This window comes from Alosa pseudoharengus, unplaced genomic scaffold, assembly GCF_046254945.1.
Source record: "Alosa pseudoharengus isolate Yale_2024_CS ecotype anadromous, Long Island Sound unplaced genomic scaffold, YU_APseudo_1.1 YU_APseudo_1.1_scf_8, whole genome shotgun sequence".
Lineage (NCBI taxonomy): Eukaryota > Metazoa > Chordata > Actinopteri > Clupeiformes > Clupeidae > Alosa > Alosa pseudoharengus.
The window spans coordinates 21,673,282-21,694,823 of NW_027468870.1; the positions used below are offsets into that span (position 1 = coordinate 21,673,282).

At 40.9% G+C, this 21,542-nt stretch overlaps 1 protein-coding gene across 1 annotated transcript; it reads right to left on the bottom strand.

Annotated features, from left to right (window-relative positions):
* On the bottom strand, positions 1–21,307 carry LOC143112648 (amine oxidase [copper-containing] 3-like). The gene is given in 6 exon segments (XM_076274925.1): positions 1–258; positions 550–682; positions 861–1,146; positions 11,056–11,427; positions 11,430–11,720; positions 21,238–21,307. Coding segments are annotated over 6 exon segments (1,410 nt in total).
* Positions 21,308–21,542: the final 235 nt, after the last annotated feature.

Below are 21,542 nucleotides of genomic sequence, written 5' to 3' on the forward strand. Positions count from 1 at the left end.
CTACTCAAAACCTCCATCAAACCCTTTAAAAGTGAATGAGTCCAGTGTGGGTGTGCAGGGGTCATTTTTCAGGCAGGCCATCTTGTTGTACTCACAGCTATACTCGGACCCTGGTTCAAAGTACACCCCATCAGGCGAGTGGATGGATGGGTCCACATCAAAATAGTTGTGTGGTATCAGCATGACACCGCCACCATTACCTACGGTGACTGTGTTAGGAATGCGCAGGAAACCTGCAGTCACCCAGGCAACAAGATCCTGAAGGATAGAGAAAGTGACAAAGAGCAACATTAAAGTCGAGAGACATTGTCTCAATCCCCTAACTTATTTCAGCAGTCGTCACTATAAATATTAATAAATATATGTAGAATACCTAAAGATAGACTAAAGGTTATATGGAATATCTATTGCACATTTCTCCCAGTGTAATGAAAGATAAAAAAAAGAAACTTCTGCAATTTTCACATGTGAAATAAACATCTGACGTCCTGTTAGATGACCACATTATGAGCATGACTGTGAAGAAAAAGTTATGATTTCACCTCTTACCTCATTCACAATCGACTCATTATCAGCAATGAATCTGCTGAAGTCTACTGCAGGCGACCACATATCATCCTGGCTATAGAGACTACTACTGGTCTGCTCTACATCTTTGTGCTTGGTGATGGCCAACTTGTACCTAAGAAAGGGAGGATGGAGGGAAGGAGGGAGACAGAGGAAGAAAGAAAGAAAGAAACACAAACAAGCAAGGAAACAGAGAGAAAGATTTTTATTGAATGATGGGTGGGTTTGGGACCAGCACAGAAGTGTGAGAAGAAGAAACTAAAAAAAAAACAGAGAGAGAGGAAGGACTTCACCTGGCCCAGGACACGGAGCGCTTCTCTGGCTCGCTCTCAGGCAGGTGGTCTCCCACAGAGCTCATCACCTGGATCTTGTAGGAGCGATGGTGTCCCCAGCGGTTTGTCTGGTTGCTGGCCACGTGCAGGTAGCGAGGCATGGGCTTGCCGTGACGCAGAGCAGCCTCCTGCTCGCTGGTCAACTGCTTTTCCACCAGCACGGGGATCTTGGCCTTCCGCTCTGAGGCCTAGGGCAGGTCAATCTCTTCAAAAGCCATGTCTTTGGTTTGGAAGACGTTCTTCACACCTTTGGATGACAGCAGGATAAAAATGCCAGCAATAAGAATGTATTACAGTTCATGAATGATCTGATGCGAGAGGTAACTGAAGTAAGGTCTAGTTTCACCACTTTCCATTGATGAATCAGAGCACACAGCCATGACAAAGATTGTGTTTGTGACTACATATATGTGTCTGTGAGATCCTTCAGACGCAGATACTGAGACTCAATTATGGGCACACAGATATTCATATACTTGACAATTATATTATGAGATTATAAGGATTCATATGAGACTCCAATTATGAGAATATAATTTGAAATCACTGCTGTACAAGGAGGTATGTATATTATATACATTATGTATGTTTCCATTATTTACATATTGATGTTGTACTGATTTGCATCTAATGTAAATGAGTTTTCCAGATTTTAAATTGGATTGAATGGCAGAATTGCTGTGCATCCCTGCTTCCCAGGGTGACTAGAAAGGGTGTACAGGAGTGCATGCTTTCACACCTTTCTGTCTCTGGTCACGTCATGGATAGATTTTAAACACTAATTTAATGTAGGCCTATATTATGGTTTTGTCAGTATAGCAATTAGCAAATAAAACTTCTCGTGGCTTGTCCCCCCTGTACACAATGAAAATGCTTTTGTTGTGGTGGTGAAAGATTAACAACAGGTTAAAACTATCTCCAAAGAGCTATATCTATTGACAACGTAATGTTTCACGATTTTCTAAAGATGTCTTCGGGCCGCTGTACTTGAACTTGCATGGCTGGTTTTCTCATTAGTGACTCGCTACATCTATGCTGTATGGCTATGCCAGGTAAACGATTCCCCTATTACAAGTTTGTTTAGCATCAAATCAGCTTTGTAAACGTTATATTAAGGTGAACATCTTGCATAGGGTATTGTTTAATGGCTTATCACCTTTATGGAGAGGAGGTTTTAGTGGTGCAGTTTAGGCTATTTCATTTCTGCACTAACCAGTCATCCGATGACAAATATAGGATTTATAGGCTGGCAGGTAGGCTATATCTCGTATCATAGTTAGTAGTAGTTTCTGGCTTTGTTTGATAGCGTTAACCAGCTGTTTTTCTTCTGACCAATTTGGAGAACACAGGGCCGAAGTTATCCGTAACTTCGGGGCTAACTCTTCACTTTTCACTGCATAGTTTTATTATGTGTTGTTGTATCTATTTCCTTACCATCTTTTGAATTCCCATTTGTCCGCTATTATTGTGTTAAATGCTCCTAATGTACAGCTCTTTGAGTTCTGTGTATGAAAGGTGCTATACAAATAAAGCTTAGTATTATTATTATTATTATAACTCCTTTTCCCTCTATCTAAAAGTGGTTACCAAATGAACGAGGACTTCACTTTTGTCTGCGGATTTATTTTTTGACATTATTTTGAATATGACTCGCTCAAAATCCTAGTCTATGTTTGGCCATTAAAATTGTCAAAGGCGGGACCTTTCTTGATGCACTTGCTGCCTTAAATCAGTGCGGGAGTTTGTACTTGATGAATGAATGAAACATTGTGCACTCCACTTTGAATGAATCATTGTGCATTGTTCCACTTTGCTTAAATTTAATTCCTGAACAATTTTGTTCAGAGCTGAAAATGCAACTGTAGGCCTATACTGACAGGGGACAGATGTAGGTTGCTAGTGACAACATATCAGTGTGTTACAATCTCTTTTTAAATTACGTACCAATTAGTTAGTCTTTAATTGGTATTTATTTCATATGTGTGTATATATATATATATATATATATATATATATGTATGTATAAATAAACCCATATTTAGCAGCAAAAAGGACATAGACAACATATTAAATGTTGAAAATGAAACTTTGGACTATTTCATGGAAAGTATATGTTAATTTTGAATTTGATGCCAGCAACATGTTTCAAAAAAAGGTGGGACGGGAGCATGTTTACCACTGTACTGCTTCACCTCTTCATTTCACACAATTCTGTAAATGTTTGGTATACTGAGGAGACCATTTGCTACAGATTTGAGAATGAAATGTTGTCTCATTACTCCCCGATATAGGATTTCAGTTGCTCAATAGTATGGGGTATTCTAAGTCCTGCTTTTTTCATTATGCACCTAATTTGACAAATCTGGACTGCAGACAGGCCATCTTAGCACCTGGACTCTTCCTCTATGGAGAAATACTATTTAAATATGTGCAGAATTCATTTTGGCGTTGTTTTCCTGAAGTATTTAAGGTCGTCCCTGGAAAAGACATTACTTGGATGGCAGTATATGTTACTCAAAACATGTATACGTTATTCAGAATTGATTGTGCTTTGCCAAATGTGCAAGATGCCCATGCTGTAGGCACTAATGCTCTTCCACACTGTCATAGATGTTGGGTTTCGAACTGAGCCCAAAAAAAGTTGGATAGGTTGAATACTTGGATAGGCCCTCTCCTCCCTCTTTAGCCCAGATGAGTCCATGATTTCCAAAAAGAATGGCAAGCTTTGATTGGTCTAACCACAGGACCTTTTTCCACGTTACCTCAGTCCATTTTAAACAAGCTCAGACCCAGATAAGAGGGTGGTATTTTCATGTCTCAATACAATTTCTGCTGTTACAATTTTGGCTGCAGTTTTTGAATTGAGTATCAAACTGTGCACATAGACAATGGTTATCAGAGGTTTTCCTGAGCCCATACAATGATAGGTCTGGAAACAGGTCTGGTATTGATGCAGTGCCATCTGAAGTCCAAAAGACCACGGACATTCAATTTCAATAATATTATGTCCTGTAGATGATGAACTCCCTAAATACGTCACAATTTAATGTGAAGAAGCATTAAAATGACATTGTTTCATCATTTGTGCACACAGGTTTACACAGAGGGATGAATACACCTACACCTTTACTTCTAAGAGACCCTGCCTCTCTGGGATGCTCTTTTTCATACCCAATCGTGTTGCCAGTTACCTTAATTAGTTGTGAAACATTCTTCCTTTTGTTTTCTTTATCATTACACAACTTTCCCAGCATTTTGTTACCCCCGTCCCAACTTTAAACATGTTGCTGGTATCAAATTCCAAATTAAATATTTTCCATTAAATAGTCAAATTTGTCATTTTCAATATTTGATATGTTGTCTGTGTCCTTTTTGCAACCAAATATGAGTTTAAGAGATTTGCAGATTATTACATTGTTTTTATTCACATTTTACACAACGTCCCAACTTTTTCTGTTTTGGGGTTGTATAGGCCTAAATCAGTGGTTCTCAACCTTTTTTGAGCAAACGCCCCCCTGACCTTACTTTGATCCTCTGGCGCCCCCCCCCCCCCCCCCCCCCCCCCAACACACAAAAAAAAAAAAAAAAAAAACTACACCCCCCCGGGTAGGCTATAGGTCACACTCATGCTATATTGCTTAAATAAAAAAAACGAGCCCATTTCTGCACTGTTTTGGTTTCTTCTGGAATTATAAGAAAATGTCCCTATGAGCCTATTTTATCATTAAGCAGATTTAGCCCACTGTTAGAAGCAATAGGAGACTGGTTGGGTAAAAAAAAAAAACACTACCACATCAGCATTGGTTGTAATTATTATTTTTTTTTTTAATCAATAGGAACATTAAATCTAGGCAACAAGACGTGTCATTTTATCATGGACAAAAATCAAGTGCACATCACGTGAACAACATATGCACAATCGCAACAATCCAACCAATCACAAAACAGAATCCGCGCGTGAGGCCTGTTTAGGCCTATACATATTTCGTACACGTTAGACCGGCACATCCGGGAACTTGACTCGTGACAAACGTTCCCGCCCCTTTCGGGGGGAAAACAAACAACCCCTCTCATTAACTCCAACGCAAATTAGGGTCAATAAACGTAATTCGTACAGAAATCGCAGGAGTAAATAATAACAAAAAATACCACAAATCAATATGACCACTCAATACATAACCACTTTGCCGGTCGTTGACCGTGAAAGATACCTACAAAAGCTTAATTCAATTAATATAAAAAACATGTCCCTTTAGTCTCCCGAGTAGGCTACGAAGTGGTGCAACAACCCCACTCAGTCATACCCGGACATTTACTCGTAGCCTATCTCATCGAGTCTCCAGGTAAGTAAGCTGGGACTAAATTGTTTTCCTGTATTTTTGCCTTCATATTTGAATTTTAATGTAGTTTAGTTAACTCACAGGCTCAGATGTAAAGTATGTTAGTTAGATAATTCCGAGATATGATAATTTCTGTCATAGCCGTTAAGTGTTAGCCTAGATTTCTGTTTTCTTTGGTCTGATTCATTTTTGGTGTAACGTTAGTTGTTTGTCTTTTGAAGACTAACGAGCGATATTATAATTTCATAAAGATTTAATAACTAGGCTAATATTTATTTGCCAGCAAAGCTGTAGCCTAACCCACCTGCAACTTTTCGGCATGTCTACCGGTTCACTTTGGCTTGTTCTGAGGGAATGTTTTCCCCTCAAAAGGGGCATGGCGCAAACAACCTGCTCTGTGTGACGCGGGTCCGGTTGTAAGTATTTGATTAGCAACGGTCTTTTCGTAGAGACTACGCTCAGAGCAGCTGCAGAACAACAGCGAGCGGGGCTGGGGGATGTGAGTCCGGGCGTGTGCAGGCCCGAACTGCACTGTATGACCACTGAGCATAGATAAACAGTAAAATGTAGCTGGTACGGTAGAGGGGTTAGAAACCCATGAATGAAAATAGCCTATTTGTTTCAGGTAGCCTATTTTTGCACCAAAAATATGTGGAAACCATGAAAGTTTAAAATGTAAAAAAAAAAAAAAAAAAAAAAACCTCTCACGTTCCCAGCGCCCCCCTAGGTTGTACGAACGCCCCCGTTGAGAAACCCTAGCCTAAATTATGAGCAAATGAGTATTAATCTGCATATTCACATTCATGGGTATTTGCACGTCTTGCTTCAATAACCTGTTCATAGATATAACATGCACTAATCTTGGATCGTGTTTGCTACAGCTGGTCCAGATTGAGCATTCTGCTAAACTAAATATTTACAGGACAGAGACCCCAGACATTCCTGCCAAAATGTTACTTAAAACTGAGACATTCTTCTGATCCCACTTCTGGGACACAAGAGAACTGTCGTGGAACTTATTGGATACGACAAAAAAGACACAATTATCCGCATACAGTGGGGAATTTTCAAGCCCCACATGACCCCATCATCACGCCCCATGACATGTCTCTATTCCCCACTAGTGGGACCCGCCCCACACTTTGAGAACCACTGCCTTAGAGACACAACCTTAAGCAAACATTGGTGTAATGTTGTATAATCTATCAAAGAGACTCTGCACCTTTGAGTTAGTGGCGATTTTTCCATATCGTTTTTTAAACATATGCCCTTATTAAGAGCATTTTATGTGAGGCATAGTTGGTGAGAAAAAGTTTAGTATGTTCCCACAGAGATACCTGAAGTGGTTTCCCTGTGGATGAATGACTGTAACCCCTTCCTGACTCGTAGGTTTACATATATTCCACTGCTTGGTTGAATTTCCCATTGTCCTACGTAATTTAGAACGACCATTAACCGTATGTTATCTGCTAGGCCTGTTAAACTCGATTCCTTTTAAGGATCCGGGTTATTCTGAGTCACTCACTAAACTGATCCGGGTTGAACGAGTCACTTGAGTCAGTATTGCTAAATCGCAAAGAAATTCAGTCCTACGTTCAAGCAGTGCAGTGGGGTGCTTCATTTCGTTAAGTGCCTTCTCATGTTGGATGTGGATCCTCCATGATTTGAAACCAGGTTTTTGCAGTACTTGCATTTAGCCTAAGAGTTTTGGTCTCCTGGTCAAAGTGCATCCACACATTGTTCATCTTTTTGGTGCTCATGTTCAGAAACTTTGATCTTATTGACAGGGAGGGTAGCCTATATTATAATAATTAATTATTTGTTGTTGTTTTGTTAACAATAGAAAATTTGCCTAGGTCTAATGCTACTCTGCTACAATGTTTATTACCACTACTATATACTAATAGTAGGCTACTAGGAATCTATTCTAATAGGTATTATAGGCAGCTAATACTAGGCAACTAATATTATTAGCCTATTAATCATAGCTATACATATATCATGTTAGGTAGACTAATATAATATCATATATAATATAATATAATATAACATAATATAATATAAAATAGCCTAATATAATAGCATCAAAACCTCCACCCACTCACGGTAAAGAAAGCAGTTTGAGCCAGACTGTTTATTTATTGTCTTAGCCTAAGCAATTGACTTTCAATGTAGACATAGAAACAGGAACATAGAAATGCCCTGCAGTGACTAAATTATTATTATTATTATTATTATTACTACTACTACTACTACTACTATTCTCATTAGGCCTATTATTATTATCACCTTGACACGAGTAGAAACTAGGCTACTTGCTCGTCTACAGATCCACTCATGACAACTAGCCGGCTGATTCGGCTGACTCGCACTCATAACAACAACGTAACCGGCCCGCTTGGCTGATCCACTGGCTAGCCTACTCTCCATACAGAGCTTGCAATGTTTCAGACTGTCATCGCGACCTAATTGCATTTTAAAGTAGGCTATGCGTGCAGAATATATGTTATTTCAGAAGTGAACGCATGGCTTTTGTTGTGGATTTTCTTTTAACCTTGACGAGGAGTTACTCGCTCCTCTAAAGATCCACTCATGACAACGTAGCCGGCTGATTCGGCTGACTCGCACTCATAACAATGTAACCGGCCCGCCCTGCAGATCCAACTGACCTGGCTAGCCTGAGCAGCTCCATACAGAGCTTGCAATGTTTCGTACTGTCTTCGCGACCTAATTGCATTTAAAAGTAGGCTATGCCTACGTGTAGAACATTGTATGTTATTTCAGAAGTGAAAGAATGGCTTTTGTTGTGGATTTGCTTTTCACCTTGACGAGGAGTTACTCGCTCGTCTACTGATCCACTCATGACAACGTAGCCGGCTGATTCGGCTGACTCGCACTCATAACGTAACCGCCCGGCCCAGCGATCCGACTAACCCGGGTATACAAAGCAGCTCCATTAAGAGCGTGCAATGTTTCGGACTGTCTGCGCGACCTAATTGCATTTTAATATGCTACACATCTATACACCAAATCTAAAGTATGCCTAGGCTACATGCAGAACATTGAATGTTATTTAAGAGGTGAAGAATGGCTTTTGTTGTGGAATTGCTTTTCACTTTGAGGAGGAGCTACTCGCTCATCTACAGCCACTCATGACAACGTAGCCGTAGCCGACTCGTACTCATGTAGCCTAACCGGCCGGCTGATCCGACTAACCCGGCTCTGCGGGAAGTTAACCAGTTATCTCAGACTGCCTGCTCACTCAGTCGCTTGAGTTGATTTGTGGTTATCCTACTTACGAAATGGTTACATTTTTGGCAGATATGATAACTAGTAGGCTAGCTGTTGCAAGAGGTTTGTGTGTGGCGCTGTTTATCGTTTTAGATTGAATTGTAGTAGGACTCAACTGATCCGAGTTAATGATACTAGAGACTCGCGACTCGTGGGTTAATTTAAAGATACGGGTGAAAGATCCGAGTGAATCACGACTCAAACAGGCGTATTATCTGCACACCTAAGAAGTAGATCCATTGTTTTGGCCGTATCACACTTGTATATTAATTCGCCGAACTCGTTGTGAAGTTTAAATGAACTGTCACGTTGCATCCGAGCTGTAAAATGCAGACGTTCAGAACATTGCAACATTGTAGCATATGGCGGAGGTGGCTTTTAGCTAGATGGATGACAGCAGGCTAAGTAAAATAGCGATGTTTCAAAGCTAAAGTTCATCAGAATCTTGGGATACGCCCGCTTGACAACGGGAGAGATAGAACTAACGACTGGCCTTTGGCCGTAGCAACCATCCATTTAGAACTAGTAACGGCAGTTTGTCCTGTGAGTTGAGAAATTAGTTGATATGTGTCGGAAGAAATTAGTTCTACAAACAAAACAAGTTTTAGCGATTAAAACGTTTAAATTGTAACAGGAAATGAACACAACGCAAGTGGCAACAGTGGAATAAGCGGGATAATGGACAGGCCCGTCGCTAGAAGGCAAGCAAACCAAGCAATTGCTTGGGGCCCCGAGCTGGCCAGGGCCCCCAAGACAACGACTGGTTAAGAATAAAATGCAACGACAAACTGTGAGCGCCCCTTTGATAGTCAATGCAGTAAAGTGCAACGACACTGTTACCGGCAATACCGGGATCCCCCTTAAGGGGGCCCCTCTCAGTAGTCGCTGACAGCAGCCAGCCAAGTTTGTGATCTCTGCTGCCGGGAAAATATAAAACCTCGCAGTCATAATGAAGCGGAGTTATGCGTCCGGAAGCCAGAAAAGAAAGAAGAGAAAGGAAGAGGATGACAAGAAAAAACAAGATAGTGGTAAGTGATAAATTATACTGGATAAAATAGCTCTACTTGTCTTGTACAAATGGTGTAATGTCGCAGCAGGAAGGCTAGCCTAGCAAAAACATTTTTTATGTTAACTACCTGCCTGCCCATGCTGCTTGTAATAAACTAGAACAGTTAGCTGCTAGCGCAACGGACGGAATATGGTTACATACTGTAATATGTTTATTAATGGGATAAGGAAGACCCAGATCTGTTCCAGAATCACTGTTTATCGTATTTAATGACATAACATTTCTATAGCTTTGTAATAGGTATTGATGAAGGTGCCATAGCTTCTCTGCTATAGGCTACTAATCGACCGTGATAATCTATTTACCAAATGGGGGTTAGGAAAACCACACGATAAATTCCGTGCATCAAAGCAGACTGGAACATTCATGTCTAGCAGTATTCATGCACGCCAGCTGTTTACTGTCTTTAAAGCACGGGGTGCGTCTGTCTAATTCTTAAACAGCAGAATGCTTAAATGCTATGTTAAGATACAAGTAGGCCTGGGTCAATGTATAACATTAGCTTGGGATGTTTTTACAGTAAGCATTGGTAGTTGTGAAAGCAGCTGCATCCCTTCTAAATATCAAAATATGGAAATGCTAACATATCTTTTCTTTCTCCCTCAAGGTGCTTTGCTTAAATTTCTCAGCCCTCAGGCTCTTCCTAAGGATACCTCCACTGATGAAGGTAGAGTGAATTTCTCTCGCTGAGCTGTTAATGACCATTTCCAATATGCTAACAGTGAAATGGTCAAACGTACTTCACAGGTAATCTCAGATTTTTTTTCAATTATTTTCCCAGGTACACCATCAACTTCATCCTCCATTCATGAGGAAGAAGCTGACATTGGATTTTATGGTACGGTGGTGTTTTTGCAAATGTTCAAAATTTTCAAAACTAATGCACAGCATATGCAACAGCAGTATTTGCACTGTCAACATTTTTTATTTATATAAAGTGTGGGTGAATTTAAACTGTATGGCTATGCTGTGGTTCCTGTAGGCTTTGCGTGCGGTGGCTGGGTGGGGGCCTCCATGTCCATTTTGCTTGGGGCCCCCAAATTCCTTGAAACGGCCCTGATAATGGACTCCACGGTGGTCTGTTCACAGCCGCTTCGCATCGGGGCCGTTTTACAACCTCGACCGTGCATTAACTTCTGTGAACAGACCACCGTGTCGTCCATTATCCCTTACATATCACTTGTTTAAGAGAAAAAGGCACAGCAATGTGATTCTGGTCACAGCACAGATATGGATATCAGACATGCCCCAGCAAAGCGGCCTAATTAATTAAATGCTTTTGCCACTAGATGGCAGCGGAGACCATTTGCTATTGTAGGCTACACTGTTATTAAAACTAGGCCTACACCTCATTACATTATCTAAAAAAACAATTGTAACGCATCTGGACAATATGAATACCATTACGCACATCAATGCCAATTACTACAAAATTGATTTGTAGTTGCATACTTACCCAGAATATCTAGGTCAACTTTGAAGTTAATGAAGTGAGTATGGATATTTCCCAAGGTGTTTTCTGCGACCTGGTGGCCATAATGCAAACTGCCATCAATGTTAAAAGATGATATGTAACCAGTAGCATGCACTCTGGCTTCAACTGACCCGGTCTAGTAAAAGATGAAGTCCCAGATATAGTCGTAATTCCCGATTGCAGTGATGGATCTGATAATCAAAGCACTGTTTGCCAACCCTCCGTAATTTTTAAAAAAATAATCAGAAAAGTGCCTGCGTAATGGTCTGCCAATATCATGATCGAAAACACAGATTGAATTTCTGAACCGCTGTGTCTGACTCATGTATATATAACGGTAAGTGTCTACGTAGCCCCATACGGACGGTCCACTCCACGCACCAACTCAGTGGCGAAGCGGCCAATACCAGAACTTGAGTCGAGGAACTTGGTGAGCATCAGGGCAGGTGTTACTGAGCCGTAGACAGACATCGCCTCCTGAACACTAAGTTCATATACAATTCTTTCTCCTCTGAACTTAATGTCAAAAGCTCGCATGCCAGTGACAGAGCTCAGTCCAAACGCAAAACTCCAATCCATGTACATAACCTGGTTACCCTTAACACTGAAGAGTTGACCTTGAAGGTAAACTTGCTGGGGGCCACAATCTCATTTCAGACTATATTTCAAAGTTTGATGTTCATTTGGATTATTAATATAACATTGTATTTTGTCATTTTTGGCGAAGACATGCATTTCGTTAGGGATATTGAACATATTTAACATTCTCTAACCATCGTGATTTCGAATTGGTGCAGTTTTCAGCACACAAACTCATTTTATTCTTGTGCTCTTTTGCATTGCTCTATGCTGTTCTATGGTGCTTTCTGCCTCTAAGTTGCGCACGCATGTTTTTCGTGACGTTCCATAGAAATCCATGTATAGTCTAAGCTTTTTACTGAAAACAAATTCTTAACAGGTTATAGGGAAGTCATCCATCAAGCTACTGTTAATGGTAGCAAATATCTGGGGTTACAGCAGTGTTTGGTAATAACATCAGTTATAGGCATAGTTAACTCAAAACTCTTGCCATGATCCATGTTAGTATGCCAGCCTACCTCAAGCAGGGAAGCTCTCATGGCGTCATCGGTTGTCTTCGATTGTGGCTTCAATGTCAGAGATTGCTCTTCCTGTGAGGTACTGATAGAGCATCTCTGACAGAAAGCAAGGACCTGGACCACCATGAACCATGGACGCATGGATCACTTCCTGATCACGTCCCGGAAAGTTTACACAAGTAAGTAACAGGCAACACTTCATATTTCATGAAAGACGTTATATCTCCATTTCTAGAAAAAAACAGCGATTTTGATGAAAACTAGCCACTGTTTAGCTTGGGATTTCTCAGGAACAGAGGCGTGTAGAAATACACGGTTTGCACCCACCGAGAGCTTAAAGTCTCACCTTTTAATCGAGATATTGTATGTGTTCATAGCTAACACAGAATATGCTGTGGCTGTACAAAAATCATCAACAATGGTCTAGATTGCTGGCACTCTAGGACAAAGCTCCCGAAAACAGCTTGGCATTCAATGAGTTAAACAAATAATTTCATACCCCATTACAATTTAAAAGGTCCCAATTAAGTGTTTTGGTGCTGTTGAACTTTGTTTATATTACATTGTAGTTTGTTTCATATGGCTCTTTAAGCTGCTGTAGGACTTGACTTGAAACATGTGGCTTATGAGTGTCTTAACATGCTGCCATTCCCCTTGTAGGGCTTCAAGCTGGCATCCAAAGCTAGAGCACAACATAAAGTTACTGATTTATCATAATCTGATGAACCATCCAAACCATATATGATCACAACTTGCCTAACATCACCAAAGTGTTCCACGAGGGCCTCCACTGTATTAGATCCATATTCGAGGAGGTCATCACTGTTTTCAGGCCATGTGTCATGGTTGAATATCGTGAAACAATTCACTGCAGTGTAGTCTTGAGAGTCAGCATTGATCAGACTACCAAAGCGATAGTTGACCACAGAGATGCCAATTACAGCACTGATGTTTTTTTTTAGCTTCTGATTGCCTAAAACACCAGTTTGGATCATTCGCTAATCAGCTCTATGCTCTATGGCTATACAAGGTAAATGATTTCCCTATATCACAAGTTTGTTTACCATCAAATTGACTTTGAAGCTGTTCTATTTGGTAAAGTGCTTAGAGTAGTACTTAAATGATAAACAATGTTTCATATTTTTCAAATACATGACAATGAATATGAAACTTCAAGTAGGTAAGTAGTTTGATGGGTTTATGGGTAGAAATCATTTTATGGGTTTATGGGTTAAGGTAGTAAAATTGGTCTGAAAATAGACAGGATTTATGGGTTAATGATTGGCTGGATATGAACATACTGTGTCAAGCAAAAGCCAAAGTCTCTCTTAGCTGTATCTATTTAGCCAGTTGGATTCCTTTTAAACAGCACCGACACACACGGACACAGACTTAAGCAGACTAAAGTGGTGGATGTGAAAAATGGAGGATCGTCGTCTGCATCAGGTAGGTAGTGAATAGTGAAATTAGGAAGGGTTCAACAGGGCATTACTAACACAGTGTTGTGTCTAACTACATAACAATAAACTAATCAATCACACTCAGAGGTAACGTTCACTTGTAAGACATCACTTACTTTATATTGACTGACTGGTAAAGTTCACTGTAAAACATCACTTAGTTTATATTGACTGAATTTTACTGAAAGTAAACTGCGCATGGAGAATTACCAACAGGAAAAAGAATGCATAGTGATTCCACTTAAAGAAATAGACCAATGCTTTATATGCATTGTTTATCATTTCAGTTTATTATCTGTGTACAAAACAGACACAGAACAACAATTAAGAGGACAGAAAACAAGGATACATGAAACAGCAGAGGTCTACTAAGAACTCTTTCTCCATACAGGTTGACTTCCAACGGAGAAGAAGCAATGAGCATTATGTTATAAACATGCACATCAAAATAGATGATATACACTTCAGGAACAATTATCTTGATAAATGTGTGGAACCAAATGATAATGGAACATATCAAGTTCCACGATATCCTCGACCGGTGGAATTCCATGTGCCCAGAATATCTCATGTCACTGCTTCACAAGGGCTTCAAGACATTTTGAAATATGGTGGGTTCATAGGAGGATGGAGGAGTGGCTTCCTGCGATGGGGACTTGTGATTGGTCCAGAGGAGATCCATAATGCGGAGCAGAGGTACCTGGAGACACTCTTCCCTAATCGGAGTCCAGAAGAGAAAGAAAGACAGGAGCCTTTTCTGCACAAGTTCACCACCTCTCCTGAATTCGGGGACGCGTCTCGCTATGGAAACTTCCGGTTCACTTTCTCACTGGCTGATGTTCTGCAGATGTACAGCACACAATTCTGTAGAGAACAGAGGCCTGTACTTAGGGTTTATGAGACTGTAATCTTCAGGCAGTTGGTCAGGTATATTGTGCTGATTCATAGCCCGGATGTTCATGATTACGATGATTACCCAGAGCTGGGTGATAATGATGAGGGGTTGTGTACTTACAGGGATGGTGAGATCATCTGGCATGCTCAAGCCATCTCTGGAACACACAGGTTCAGACTAATTGAGAAAAGAGAGGAGAGACAAGTTCATGTAGATGAAGTTGACGACGAATTCTATGTGTGGGACCATGTGACCCTGGCCTTTCATATGCCCAGGGGAAAGATTCTACGATTTCCACGGGAGAATCTCAAAGGGGTCCTTTCTACATGTCCTAATGGAGACACAGACCTGAACGAGCTAATTGGGAAAGAGGCTGCAGACAAGATACTGTCAGAGATTTTGTAAACTAACAGCTATGCAAAGAATTGTAAGATTTTGTTTTATTCTGTAGGCAGGGATCGCCAAGGCTATCAATCACTCTTTATTATCTTATAGTTTAAGAATTTCATAAATGATTAATGATGTATCTCTATTAAATGCATGACAATAAACATGAAACTTGAGATGTTTATCTGAGTAGCCTGTTCCTTTACCCTGGAAATCCAGAATTCTCGCGAGAGCACAATGGAATTGTCTCTGCAAGACACTCTGGCAATGATGCACGTTACTTTTACCCCTTGCATTCCGGGGAACCAGCTAAACTGATGAAGACAGCGCTGCAACATTGGAGGACAGTAAATATTGGTCGTAGTGTTATCCGATTGCGTTAAAGTCCGAAATCATTCAGAGTAAACATGGTCTAGTGTTATCCAATGGCGTGCAGTGAGATTTTTAAATGCATGCTTGTTGCCGCCCCTCGAGTTGGGCCATTACATTGTTCGTGGCCAGACCCTTAATCTTTCTAGATTACCAGGGTCTGGATTTTCCAGGCTACTGTTCCTTTGGAAGTGCATGAATATATTAAATGTTATAGACCAGTGTTTCTTAACTGGTCTGGCCTTGGGACCCTCGATCTCCCATAGTCACTAAGTTGCGACCCATATGTTAGCGTTTAAGCCAACTAATGCGGTGAGCTACGAGGTAGAACGCGGTAGGATACTTAGGGTTGCTTTGCCATATGTACCGCTAAAAGGATGTCTAACATGGCCTGTCACAGATATTGTCTATGTCCATGGCAATGACTGCCATTCAAATGTCTGTCAAAATATAGTTCCGACATTAGATCTGATATACATGTAGGGTCCACGACCCACTATTGTGTCCCAACCCACCAGTTAAGAAACTGTTAGGTCTCTACGTAAGATAATGTATAGAACAGCGGTTCGAAATGGCACCAGATCATAACCACTGTGTAGCGAGGGTGAGTAATTTGGCCAACGAAAACGAAGCTCTACGTCGCCAGGTTAGGGAGCTAGGGATGATCTCTAGGGAGATCCGATGAGGACATGAGCTTTTATACCAGGTTTGCGTCCTACAGGAGTTTCATGGCATTTTGGACATTAATTGAACCTGCTGTGACCCACAAGATGGTGTGCATAACCAGCGCCAAGACAGCCTCTGCCAGCATCAGCACAGTCCAACAACGGTAAGTAACAAATGTGCTAACATGACGTGCATATTAAGAGTTGTAGGCCTAATGTAACTCTGAAATTGGATACAAACTTTTATTTCGTAATTGCCCCTGTTGGTTTGTGGAGTTAACTATATCTACAGTAACTAAAAAGTAAATGCTAACCAGCTGATATTGGTATTATTTTCTGATTTATACTTTGTAATAACAATGTCAAGGTAAATAAACAGAGGCTTTTTGTTTTTATATCTCAACAGAAACTGAGACCCATTGACGAGTTTCTGCTGTTCCTGATGTACCTGTCAGTGGGTTTTCCTCCCAGGGTCCTTGCAGAGAGATTCAGCATACACCGCACTACTGTAAGTCGGATCATCTCCACATGGAGAGCTCACCTGCCAATTGAGTTTGCAGCTTTTTCTGACACACAGGTGATCCGGGATTGTAAAGCTGCTGAAACTAGGTATGGCGATCATAGTGGACAAAGGGTATGTTGTGGACAACCTTGCTCCTTGTAAGGTGTACCGGCCTGCCTTTCTCAGCAACAAACAACAAATGAGTCGAGAGGATGTCAGACAGACACAGTCAATTGCACGTCTAAGAGTGCATGTGGAGAGGTGCATAACACTGCATGAAAAGTGTGATTTTCGTCACTATGCGGCACTGTAGATTGTCGTGGAAGTTCAGGTTAACGGCTGTTCACGGTAATTTGCAGGCAACACCGAAAACTGCCATGAATTGTCAGAAATTGACGTGGGCCTTGCTTGGCAGTTGTCCCCCCATGACCCCCCTCCTCCTAATTCTAGGGGAGGCTTTAACATGTAAATGAAAATATGCTGTGAGCTATACAAATGCAAATCAGGGTTGCAGGGGGAGTTTGACATTTTTCTAAAAGGTAAGAAAATCTCTGGTACAAATAGATCAGGCTCAGTATAGCCTAATTATAGACTCTTACATTTTAGCTTGAATTGATTTATTTAATTAAAGTATGCTAGATTACTGTGTATGCCATTAGCAATGGCAAATGTTATGTAAAAAAAATACACAAAATAATTTATTTCAAAAATTAACCACACATCTCCCAGCAATGCGCTCAACTGGCAGAAATTATGCTGGGTATGACGTGTCTGTTCCCTGCAAGCCCCAAACTTCTATTGGCTTTCCATAAAAATGTCTGTCCGGATGGGGATGAAGCCAGGAAACTTGTGCAATAACATGTTTAAATGCAGTACCCTTTGACACAACATTAACAACTATAAACTGCTTTATAATGGCTGGTCGTAGTTCTGCTAGAGGGTCAAGGATGGGTTCCTCAAAACTGTTAGTGTTTCCACACCACTTAGCACATACATATGCTGACCTTTCTGCTCTAGATCCATCGATTGAGTAAGTTACATTCATATATGTTACCCGTTTGCATGTCATGGCAAAACAGTCAACATCAGTGACACAAGGGTACATCTGATGATACATTGTCAACATTGCATGTCTGTCAGACACATCCAAGATTGTCTGGTGGAATGGAGACAGAGGCACCACTGTACAGTTTTCTAAGAAAAGTCGTTCTGCTGACACCAAAACACTGTGCTTCACATAAAGCATATCAGCTGTGTCATTGCATGACAAAGTCCCAACCATTTGTCTTCCTAAAATACTGGCAAATTCTGCACCATATTCACATGTCCATGGCATATGAAGCTGTTGGCTCTGCTGAAATTGCCTCATAATCTGGACTTCAATTGTCCTATTGTTGTGATTAAACTTTCCCAGTATTCCATTAAAACGCTCAAATGAAAAACACCAAAAAGAATAAACTGGTCCGTAATCCAACATGCATTCTTTCAAATGGAGATGTAGATGCATGTTGGGGGTGCAGCGCAATGGGCCAAACAGTTTGACAAATTTGGAGAGAAAAGTCTGCAGGTATCCATCTGCTACTTCTAGTCTATTGATGGATATGACTCTGGAGCAGAGTATGATACAAGCCTGCACAAAGTCAAACCACATGTCATAGTGTCTGTTGTCGATAAGCCCCTTCAGACAAAACAGTGAGTAAATGGTTGTTCAGTTTTTCCACTGATCTGCTGTAAATCCTGTGAAGCCAGATGAAATCCGTAAGGGAATTCTTCCAACCTCATAAGGTACTTTGATGTTTTCCACTCTAGCTTGAAGTTCATCAAGGCCTTTTGTTGTTAAAATTCCTAGTTCTGTCCACAGTCTGGATACATGTCTTGCCGTACCAAGGAGAAGGTTGTGCATTGGATCTATGACGACAAATCTGATGGCATCATAGTAACTCAAGCGGAAAAGTTCTGACCATCTAGCTCCATACTCCCGTTCAATTCTTTTCTGCTCTGCCCTCGTCTTTGCCCGTTTGGATAATCCAGCATAGTGTGTGTGATCCTTTGACGTGCGTGGCTCCCATGAAGACCGTTCAAATCCTGAGTAGTCCATTTTTTCACCAAATCCTTTCTTGCTGAAAGTCTTCAAACACTTGTGGCATCCTGCAAATGATGTAATATTTAATATTAATATTTAAATTACCTCTGTATGCTCCATGTCCAACAAAGCCTCCACATTTTCGAGTTGCGGGGATATCTGATGAAAGACAAAGCAGGGCTGCTCTGTAAACCTGATGTCCTAACAAAGAGCTGTCTTCCAGAATCATGCCATGCCAAAGTTCTTGAAGCTCATCAACTAAGGGGTCTAAGAAAGCATTCATATGTAGTGATGGCTCTTTTGGTCCAGGTATGAGTCCAACGAGAATCATATTTTCTTCCTTAAAAAGGTCTTCACGAGGTAGATTCAAAATGACCAAGTAGATGGCTCCAACTGAATATGGTGCATCTTTGAAAGGTTGGAACCAGTCCACATTCAGCATCAAGGCCAAATTATTTGGCTCTGCTAAAAAAGGCTCTCCATTCACATACTGGTAATCCTGCCATACTTGTCCATCATATACGTCTGCTAACACACCCTCAGGTGTTTTCCGCTTTCTCCATTCTTCACATTTCTCTTCAAATCCAGGTCTTTTAACAAGTCCTTCCAGAGACTGTATAACACTCTTGTAACAGTAAGAACGTATTGGATTGACATACTCTTTACCGCAAGAAGATTTTGCCTTTCTTAGCAAGGCAGAGCCACATTTCTTCCTTAATGCAGACTTCAGCTGTGGGTGATTGTAGAATGGTATGTGACCACAAGTCTTACAAACCTTTGTGCCATCGCGTCTGAGCTCGTAGGTTTCAGTAAGCATGTATACTGTCATACATTTTGGACAAACCACATACTGTAAGAAGTTGTCACGGAGGACACCAGTCCATTTCCTCAAGGAGAATAAAGTCTTTGGAATATTGCTTGCAAAGGCAGTGAGGGAATTAGCACAGACAACATTTCCAAGTATCCACATGAAATGGCCAGAAGTTTCATCGACAAGTCTTCTGGTTTTTCACTTGTGGACTGATCACTTCCATGGCCCTCCCCATCTTGTACAGTATGTGAGGATAGGCTTCACTCTGCTCCTCATCAAGGCTTTCCACCACTTCATCCTCTTCTATCACATACTCATCCTATGCAAATGAAAAGTAGGCACATTAAAAATGCATGCAATGCCCATACTCAGCACCTCAAACGGCCGTACTCAGTGCATGAATATGTCCATTTGAGAGTGAAAAGACCATCATTAATATGCCCATTTGAATATGAAAAGATTTTACAACTGTAGTTTGAAAAAATCATCAAGTGCATCTCAAACAGCTAGCTTTAGTAATGAACCTGTTAAAAGTACACTGTGGGAACTTCATTCAGGAGATTTTTTAAATTGTATATAATTCAATTGTTTATTTTAGTTGCTTTCATAGTTTCCTAACAGAAAATTTAAACTGTACACTGAGGCCCAGATGTACTAACGCTTTTGCGCCCACTTCAGGCGTATTTGTTTCGCAACGTGCGTGTAAAATCATTGCGAGGTATGTACAAACAGGCCGCAATGATGTAAAAGCGCAAACTGCCTGTCGCGGGAGCTGAAAGTGGCAGATTGCGATTGTCATGTCATGCATATGCATTCATGGGAGGATCCAGGGGAAAGTGGGAGTTTAGCGTAAAAAGATGGGAGGGGAAGAGTAAAGAGCGCCTTATTATGTATTCCGCGGTATGTACAAAGACTGCTCCTGAAAGCGCACGTCTATTCTGCGCCTAAATACTTGCGCCTTGTAAAAGCAGGTGTTAATCCAAATTGAAGTTCAATGCTTCAATAAGAGAACCTTTCAAAGACAACAGAATCGCTATTTAGAGCACCAGTTTTGCAAGTCTTTGTAGGCTACTATCAAAAGCAACATTAACTTTCGTTGGCCTTTCGAATGTCTTACTTTCACTTTCACGTCATTCACTTAAACTTTCCTACTTGCTAGATTTGACCAATTTTCCATAGCCTACGTTCACAAGTAGTTTGAGTAGAACTACTGATCTTCATTATCTCCCTGCTCGTTGACATCTTATCATCTATGGTATTATTTCATGATCGCTAAACGTTTGATTCTTTTTAATGTTGTCATCAGTTAACTTCATTCAACTGCGCTTGTAGGCTCTGCCATTCAGTTGTGGACGTTCGTAAATTGCGTTTATGGGCGGAGAGATGCAGAGAAAGGCGCAGTTTACACCAAGGATTGAACGATTGATAAATACGACGGAAACTTGGGTCTGTCAGCGTTCGCAGTCTGCGGTTTGTCCATGGCGCTGATAACGTTACGTTCGCAAATGTACGTACATCTGGCCCTGAGAGTAACAGTAGTAGTACTGAGAATGGAGAACAACAGTGCAGGTGAAACATGTGGGATTTTCCCGTTTGAGCTCTGGATTGCATGTATAGCTGCTAGAACTTTATACTTGTAGGCTATATTCAAAGGTAATTTCATGCCTTACCACATAACAGGAGATGTCTTCATCATCTTGCACTGACTCTGAATCACTTGAGTCCAGGAAAAGATGAATGCTTTGGTCATCTGCTGTTTCGTCTGGAAAACAACCCATGCAACATATAGTTATGCATTATAATGCGATTTTCGTATTTAATTATTAATTATTACAATAACCATAACCGCGAGAAGCAACCACATTTTATTAGACAGTAACAATTGTGGTGCTCACCGTTGTCTGAACCGTCAGTCGCTGGGTGCATTTCTTCCATCACTTCTTTTTCTGGGTCCTCGGACTGCATTTCACCTTCATCAATCTCTCCAACTCCAGGTTGAACATAACTCCTGCCGGTTGGGTCATGACTGGATAGCAACAGGCTCTGTGCGTTATCTGACCTAGTCCTTTTGTGTTTTTTCTCCCAAACTCCATTTTTGAAATAGCGCTTTCTGTGGTCATAATACTGTGTATTAGAGAGTTCAGTGTTGCAATGTTCACAGAAGCGCCGAGGTCTTTTCTTCAGTCTTAGGACTTCCATC